The sequence below is a fragment of the Apteryx rowi genome, unplaced genomic scaffold (assembly GCF_003343035.1).
Source record: "Apteryx rowi isolate R43461 unplaced genomic scaffold, aptRow1 scaffold_325, whole genome shotgun sequence".
NCBI lineage: Eukaryota > Metazoa > Chordata > Aves > Apterygiformes > Apterygidae > Apteryx > Apteryx rowi.
Window position 1 is genome coordinate 707,817 of NW_020449697.1, and position 8,384 is coordinate 716,200.

Sequence of the window (8,384 nt, forward strand, 5' to 3'; positions counted from 1 at the left end):
ACTCTGGATTAATACTCTGATGCTATGTATTTTTATCAATATCAAGGTATTCTAGGGCAAAGTGTTAATATGAAAAGTTGGAATGTGAAGATCAGGAATACCTCACTACTGTAATCAAGTGCACATTTAACTTTTATCATACATTAGTTGATGCTAGCTTAGATGCTGAGAGTTTAGCCTGGAGAAAAATCCTTGTACTATAGAAAATCTTTAGCAAATGTATTGAAAAATATAGCTATTTATTAGATATATTAAACAGAAGTATTACCTGCCCACATGAATATATTCAGTTCTGATTCAGTTCTTACTGTTCTAACACACACACACACACACACACACACACACTACTCAGAAAAGTGAAAAATAGTTACAGCCTTATATATTTTGGGAGGTTGATGCAAGAAGGTCTTCCAGTGTGGTGTTCTTGCAGTAAAGCTCTAGTTGAGAACATTTTTAAAAATCACAGGGTGGTGTAACTGGAGATAACTTGTTCCAGAGTTGTGAAGCTGTCCAGGAAGTCCTCCTCTTCAATCCCAAATTTAGTGTACTGGTGAATATAGGCTCTGTGTGTTGAAGTCACATTAGACATGAAGAACATTAGAAATGAAGAATCCAGCACATGAAATCAGATTGCATGGTTAGTGTAACAACATCATGTAAAGACAGGTTTCCTCTCCATAACCACACTGGTTAGTTTCTACTGTTCTATCTTGAACTTATTTTGTAATTCATAGTGATTGATATATCATGACTTATTTCAAATAGTGTTTATAACTTTGTGTGCATTGCTTAAAGAGACGAAATTGCAGCTAACAAATTTGGGCTAACTGGGCAATGGGAGAAGCTGTGATTATTAAATGAGAAAGGTAATTTATGGATTTGAGATGTAAAGTCTAACTCTGTGTGGGCAAGATAGCTTGCTTCTTATCAGTGGTGTTTTTTGTAACAAGCGGTAAAACTAGGAACACAGCTAGCGGAAGCTGTTTTCCTCCTTTGTCTTTTCACCACAAAATTCTGCTGTGACACCCAGTTACCTTGGCTTCATGATGATTGAAGTAGAGAGGCAATTATTTTCCAGGTTTCTTGGTTCTAATGAAAAATGAAACTAATGAAACGAGCCTTATAAAACACAGAAACCTCTAAATGTTTTTGAACTGACCCAGGAATTTGTTTCCTGAAATGTGCAGCATGTCTGTATACAATTTAGAAACTGTATGAACATATTGAAACTCTTCTATTGATATTTTTGGAATGGTCATTCTGGAATGCAAAAATTTAACTTTTAGGAGTTTTAGTACCGAGGAAACTGTCAAATTGACAGCACTAGAATATGTAGCCTTACTTATCCACGGAACATGAGTGCTGTTCTGTTCCTCACCCTGCCACTGTAGTTCAAGCATAAAGACATTTCCTCTAAAGTGTGGGAAAAGTCTTCATGCTTATTCACCATTACTTTGCTGAAAGAAAAAGCAATTTTCACAATGATTTTACTCCCAGTGAAGACAATGGCAGCTACAAATGAAATATCAGTTTTGTTTTGTTTTGTTTTTTTGGCTTACTTGGAAGCAAACATATTCCAAGCTTTTCCTACAAGGTTGTCAAGAGGTTTCAGCAGGAACTGGCTATTGCTGACCAAAGCAGCGGACTTCTCATATTTGTTAAATGCTCGTGGTGTCTTCCACAGGTTAAAAGCATCCTGGGGGGTTAGCCATGATGTATATAGTGCTGGATCTTGGAAACTTCCTGCAGCAGAAACAGAACAGCCCTTTTGACAAGAGTAAAGTTACAAAAACCACTGCGTCTTGAACTCAGTAGTCCTGTGTGGCTTAATCAGTGCTGGTACCTGACTACTGGGTTTGGCAGATCAGTTCAGGCCCTAAAAAAAAAAACGCTGAAAACTGGTGAGCCTGTTTAAAAGATGATAACTGTTTTAAACAAATTCATTAGATTATCTAGCAGAGTGCTCTTGTATTGGTACTTCATATGCAAGCTATGTTTGTCACTCCAGAAGCAACTAAATATATTTTCAGACAATATAGACAAGAATCCTGTCACATATACAGACTTCAGTCTCTTCCTCCTTCCCTGAAGTGCTTCAGGAAACACAGAAATCTTAGTTTTAAGTACAGCAGCCCTGAGTGATTACATAAGATGGCCTTGGACATTACAATGTGTTTGTAGAGGAAACATCAACCTTACTAGTTAAATATGTGGCCTTGGGTTTTTTTTCCACTTTCATCAGAAATTGTTGCAAAGAAAACAGTGGGATGTGAAACAGGAATTATTGAGGTGTTGTGTTTTTCCTTCTCACCTAAGTCTGCACTGTGCATATCTTTTCCTCGCAGGATAACCAGGTTGGCAATGGAAGTATTGAAATGCAGCAGCTTGCTTGTGGAATGTTTGGAGGGAATGGAGGAGCCTGGACGTGGTGGTCTTACTTGCCAATCAATACCTAAGAAGAGGTTTTGGCGACGAAGAAGAGATAACAGGAAATTAGTATTTCATGAAATATGGATTCAGACTAGCTGAAGAGTCAGATGTTAACTAATACTGTGCCCCAAGCTAAGATCACACTAGGGTTTGTAGTTTCTGCATGTTAATTAAGCAGCAATTACACAATTCTGGGTGAGAAACAGAGCTAATCCAGCAGCGTTTATGAAGTCTTGCATGGTAGTCACTAGTCTTAGCAGAGAAAATGTGTATTGTTTCTATAGTTAGCAATTTGCCATCCCATTCTTTGCATAACTGGAAACTATACTGAATTCTCTGTGTGAATGATATAGGAAAGCTAAGCATATGACTTCTATTAGTAGAAGGTGTAACAAAAATAAGCATAGCAGAACTAGCAATCCAAAGAATGTTCCAAATGAATCATGTAAATTAAGTGCACAGTCAAAAACTGTTGGTTTGTTTTGCATATTTTCAATAGTTATAATTAACTGAGATGTCTGGGAGCAAAAGCAGGAGCAGGCTGGGAGCTGCTGCGGCAGCTGTGTGAATAGCTAAAGGAGCAGCTGGCTATGTAGAGACAAATTCCTGCTGTCTGAGGGCAGCAGCTCCTTTCTGAACTGACTAAAGCTAGTCATCGAGTGCCACAAAACAATAAGCTTTATTTCAGCTGTAAAAATTTGAACTTAAATAGCGATGGATATTGAAGATGAGTGAATACTTTTTACCTTCCTCCATTGTAGCATTAGCAATGAGCATCTGTCTTAAGTGTTTGATGAGCCCAGGCCAACTGAATGAGCTGTATGCTAGAGAGCTTTCAGGCATCTGAGGTATGTTACGAAGACCCAACATCTTGAATTCAGGATGTGGAACTAAGGTCTCCATTAAGTCTCCTGCAAAAAGAAGTAACAACTGCTCAAGTTTGTCAAAAATACTGCATAGGTTAGTTAATATGGGAGAAGAGAATAAGGAATTTTACATAGCTCTAGTAATTTAAGGTAAGAAGCAATGCAGGATACATAAACTTTGACAGATATGGACACATGCGTCAGACAAAATAATGCAAACATCCTACATGCTACTGAGTTTTACACAAGCATGTTAATAGCTTTTATTTTACAATTTAGGCTTGTCTTGCTCAAAAATCTGAAGGCCTTATGCACTGCTAAAGATTGAGAGGCATAAATCAAAGGGGTTTTTTATAAGAACATCTCTTGGTAATATGGGTAACTTTTCCTTAAAGATACAAATCTAGGCTTGTTGCCACCAAGTTGTATGCTACCCTATCTTCTAAGCTAAATACAAACCTTTCATTTGGTTTAAGTTAGTATAAACTTCCAACCTAATGCAAAACTCACTGCAAAAATGACTGCCCTGCACAAGCTTCCTCTGAAATATAAATCAGTACAAGAGTGAGAGTAGTGACTCGAAAAAGGGGAAACAGTGTCTTTTTTGGTAATGAATGAAACTGGAAGTATGGGTTTATACTCTTGACTCTGCTATAAAATTGGGGCTGAACTTCTAAGTCCTTTAGTCTTTTGCTTCTATTATCCTATCTTAAAGATTGGGTTGTATCTAAACCACTTTGCTAAGGAGACTAGAGAACTTAAATTCACAAAATGACGTTGTTATAGAGCTGTGCGAGAATGCTTTAGGAGTTATTATAGTTAAATACCTAATGGGCTTCTGCTATAGTGCAAGGCACCTTCTGCTGTGTAAATGGGCTGGAAAACACTTCCCAGCTGATGTGCAATGACTTGATTTACATCCCTGAAGGAGATCTGTTTAATATTCATGAGCTGAGCACAAATCTTGTGAATGACATCATTTTCATGAACAAGAAGGGCATCTGACGAGTGGTACAGATGTGACAGAGTCAGAACGGAGTTGTAGTTTTGAACAATGACCTGGAAGCAGAAAACCATACACACAAATGAGAGTCAAAACTTCATCGTGTTCTAATTTATACTCCTCTGGCTACTATCATTCCCACAGTTATGATTTAGGAAGTGATTCATTTTCTTTGCCAAAGTTAGGTTAGGAGCTAGCATAGCTTTCTCACGGACAGAGAGCAAGACTTGTGAAAATCATGCAATCTGTCTCCGTTCATCCAAACATGCTAGAAGAAAGTCTCTGTCAGAACTGATTACAGTACTCAGATACTATCAAAACTACATAACATTTCATACAATGTAACATTTTAATTAGCTAGTAGAGCTTCTGAAGATACTCCATTAAGACTTGGTAATATAAGAGCTAAGGTATAAACTTTTTTATTGCTATTAGCTTGAGATTTTAGTGACCTTTAGTGACCTGACAATAATTTTGAAATATTTTTTTCTTGTGTGAAACCACCTATATCAACTATTAGGCTAACAATTCATTAGCTGTATTGCCTTCTGTCACATTGAACTTACAAGAAGTAAAATTTTTCTCTTTTCTAGTCTCTTTCAGTTGTTGACATTTTATGTTTTACTTCTGGTAAGCAGTCTGTTTATTTACATTGCTGTTCTTTTGTAATCGTGATTAAAGTTTTGCAGAATATCTCAGGGACATACGACATTCACCTCACCAGTTCCATATGGCCAGATAACGTGGTTTAGTATAAATGAGGCTGGAAAAGCATCCTTTAAACATTGGGTCACAAATGCTCCCAGGCCGGATCCTGTACCACCAGCCATGCTCATTATTGTGAAAAATCCACTGAGTCGGTCACATTTCTCTGCTTCTTTTTGTACCAGATTCATGATTATGTCTTTGTGTTTAGGCCCGTGAACAGAGTAACTGTCAAATAAGAGAAAAGGCAGCAAGACATGGCAGATTACAGTAAAATAAAAGCAATAACATCAACCTATTCATAAAGCACACTTTACTTTTTTAGTTATATAACCTACTATTGTGTCACCAGTTCTACCCGTTGGAAACAATCCTCAGCTGTGACACTTATGTAGTAAAAAAACAGCTCTTTATAAAATGTGCGGTTGTTTGGTGTTTTTAAATATATTCATCACTCTGTTCTAAAATAGTCTTCACTGTAAATGCCAATTTCACATTGCAAAAAGCAGCCGGTTAAAAATTTTGCTACTATACATACTGCTACTCTATCGTAAAAATAAAACAAGTTAATGTTACACACTCTGTACTCGCACAGCTGCAATAATACCATTCCTCCAGAGTCTAGTCTGCTCATCAGCCTCCACAGTTAGGTTAGCAAAGCCTGAAATGACTGTTCATACCCATTTGCCCAGTTGTTCCCAGACCCTTGTTTCTGACAGAAGTGCGACCGATCATCATACTTCCAGTAGCCAGACCGGGCAGCTATTGATAAGGCTTGGCTGATTACTTTGGGTTCCATGTCAACAAGCACAGCCCGGGCAACAGGTACTGGAGAGGGAGAAAAATAAAACTAAGAATAATTTGCCAATCATAGAATTTGTTTACATAAGACAGACAGACTTGTACCAGGGCCCAAACTGTATTCCTCCCACCCATATAAACTGAACTCTTAACTTCAATGGGACAGTACAGGAAGGTGCAGAAAGCAGAACCTGGCAACGTTCTAAGTTTCTGGAAAACCACCTGTTGTTCCAAAGAAGAGAGATCTGAGCTCTAGAGACCTTTCATGAAAGAAGCCATTCATTTCCTGACACTGAACTGGGATTTGGTATGGCCATACTACATGTTCTGATCTATATAAAAAGGAAAACAGAGATGTTGGAAGGAAAGATTATTTATGTATACATAGCTCAGTTTCCAGCTCTGTTATTGGCGTCCTTGCTCTGTGGCCTCAGGTGCTTTACTGCACTGTGGTTTTGCCTTTGGAAGCAACCTCATGAGGACAGACGGTTGTGACAATTCTTTAAGAACGAAGGTAAAACTCATTCTTCAACTTAAGTAAAAGTGTGTGTTATTTCTGTACACTTATCTACACTAGCCTGGAAACAAGACCCTCTGTGGGAAACAAAAGTCCTTAAATGCTGTACCTCCAGATTTCTCCTCACTGAAAAAGCGTTCTTTGCAAGCGTCATGGTAGGATTCATTCTCCTTCTTGGAGCACAATCCATGCGTGCCATGGACGTCACTGCAGATAGCATTAAACACTTCATGCCCAATTTGATTACCGCACTGACCAAGCTGGACTGTGACTATTGACATTCTTATTTACTTTGTATTTAACCCTAAAAAGGAAAAGTACACCTTTTAGTTACTGGGGAAAAAAAAAATTTAAGTTTTGTCAGATAGATTCCTGATCAGTTTTGTAACTTTTGCCAACTCTAGTGAGGAGGAAAAGGCTATGCTACAACAACTGGCTATTCCTGGGGAAATGCTGTCTGTCAGCACTTTATCCTGCGTGTCAGAAGAATGCTGGTGACCGTTTAAAGGAAGCCAGTCTGTTTACTGTTGCTATATGTCTTAACAGAACTGAAATCAACCACACGGCAGGCAAAGTCAAGTCTCTCTTTTCTCACTTTCGCTTAGTAAAGCAGAGTAAAAAAGACTAACCAGAAATCCAGCCAAACCCTCAGATGAGGCTACAAGAACATAATAAACATACTAAGAAAGTACTGGACGCCTTTAGAAACGTGCAGCCTGTTGGCAAAGCCAGCTGATTTCCAGTGGCATACTGCTATGGGCCAGACGCCAAAATCAGCTGAAGTGACAAAAGAATCCTCTAGAGCATTCTCCTTCCTCCAACCATAGAGAGACAATTTTCTGATATGATACTGGTATGCTTGACCATTTTCCCACTCAGTTTTTGCAGTAACTCTGGTTTCTCACTCTTCTATTCTTTTTTTTTCCCCCTACAAAGACAAGGTCAATATTTGAACTCACTTCATTATTCTGGGCTGCTATTTTTCATCATCCTCCCAGCTGCGCCACAGCACGTCTGTAACGGCGTTCTTGGGAAAACCGCCAGCGCCTGTAATTTGCTCCTGCTGCACTTTGCAGGCAGGTACGTGCTGGTTTTCTCCTTCCCGTGCTGGATTTCAGCGTTTCTGCTCGTCCGCACCTCAGCGCCTCAGGCCAGGCCGCGTGCCAGGGTCGCTCCTCGCTGCAGGGAACGAACGCGATCTTCAGGAAACGGCCCGGTCGGCCACGCCGCCCCCTCCGCGCCCCGGCCGCCCCTTGCCTCACGCCGCGGGCCCCGCCCGCCATGTTGCCGCAGCCGCCCACCTCGCTCGGCCACCTCTCCCCTTCCAAAGACGCTTCACCCTCGACGGCCCCCGCCCGCCCGCCGGCACAGCTGCCCTCCCCGGGGCGCTGCTCCCCGCCCGGGCAGCACCGGCTGCGCTCGGCCGCGCTCAGCCCCGACCCCGACCGCGGCCCCCCCTCAGCGCTGACCTCGACGCCCCGCTCTGAGGCGCTCGGGCCGCAGCGGCGCATGCGCAAGCCCCTTCCTCTGCGAGCCCTCCGCTCCGGCTCGAGACGCGCCTTCAAACAACCCGCTTCGCGCATGCTCGGAGTCAACTTCGGGCAGATCGGGGCAAGGGTCAGACTCGCGGGCTTCAGGGAGCGTAGTACGCATGCTCGCAGCGAGAGGCTTCACTGTGCCCCCTGCGCACGCTCCGTGCCAGGAGCATGGGCGAAGGGGTGCGCATTGCGCATGCTCCGCTGCGGCCCCGAGCCCTGCCGCCCGGCGGGGCGCCCGCTGCGCATGCTCAGTGCGGCCCCCCACCAATGCCGGGTGAGGCCGCGCGCCTGCGCGGCGCCCGGAGCCGGGGCGGGGGCGCAGGCGCGCTGAGGCCTGGCAGCCGGTGATGGCGGCCGTGGCGGAGTTGGGGGGTGCGGGCCCATGAGGCGGCCCAGGCCCCGCGGACTCAGCACAGCGAGGAAGGGACGGCGGCGCCGCTGCTCACACCCGCGCCATGGCGGGCGTCTTCGACATCGACCTGGACCAGCCCGAGGACGCGGCTTCGGACGAGGAGCTGGAGGAG

General features: G+C 42.7%; 2 protein-coding genes across 7 annotated transcripts in view; one reads left to right on the top strand and one right to left on the bottom strand.

The window, feature by feature from the left end:
• Positions 1-222: 222 nt before the first annotated feature.
• On the bottom strand, positions 223-8,106 carry TUBD1 (tubulin delta 1). 6 transcript variants are annotated; one of them, XM_026071414.1, is made up of 10 exons: positions 7,792-8,106; positions 7,282-7,501; positions 6,432-6,626; positions 5,685-5,832; positions 5,016-5,232; positions 4,124-4,355; positions 3,177-3,341; positions 2,312-2,452; positions 1,560-1,743; positions 223-563 (listed from the first exon to the last, which is right to left on the bottom strand). In XM_026071414.1, exons 3-10 carry the CDS (start codon positions 6,601-6,603, stop codon positions 461-463), a joined length of 1,362 nt encoding a protein of 453 aa, XP_025927199.1. In that variant the 5' UTR covers positions 6,604-6,626; positions 7,282-7,501; positions 7,792-8,106; the 3' UTR covers positions 223-460. The 6 variants fall into 6 exon arrangements, with proteins under 6 accessions (XP_025927199.1, XP_025927200.1, XP_025927203.1 ...); XM_026071415.1 differs by lacking the exon at positions 1,560-1,743; XM_026071416.1 differs by lacking the exon at positions 223-563 and having other exon boundaries at positions 1,600-1,765.
• A 112-nt stretch (positions 8,107-8,218) lies between these two features.
• Positions 8,219-8,384, top strand: part of RPS6KB1 (ribosomal protein S6 kinase B1) — an 18,197-nt gene continuing 18,031 nt past the window's right edge. Inside the window, exon 1 of the mRNA XM_026071413.1 lies at positions 8,219-8,384. This exon is cut by the window's right edge and continues 1 nt beyond it. Coding sequence (XP_025927198.1) covers positions 8,316-8,384 — 69 coding nt within the window. The 5' untranslated portion in view covers positions 8,219-8,315.

Bases quoted from the DNA above. Each gene is read 5' to 3' on its own strand.
- TUBD1 (XM_026071414.1), bottom strand. From the start codon at position 6,603: ATGTCAATAGTCACAGTCCAGCTTGGTCAGTGCGGTAATCAAATTGGG. The intron at 5,233-5,684 runs GTATGAACAGTC...CTTATTTGACAG, and splicing joins GGGAACAACTGGGCAAATGG to TTACTCTGTTCACGGGCCTA. The intron at 564-1,559 runs GTAAGCCAAAAA...TTCAACACACAG, and splicing joins TGGAATATGTTTGCTTCCAA to AGCCTATATTCACCAGTACA.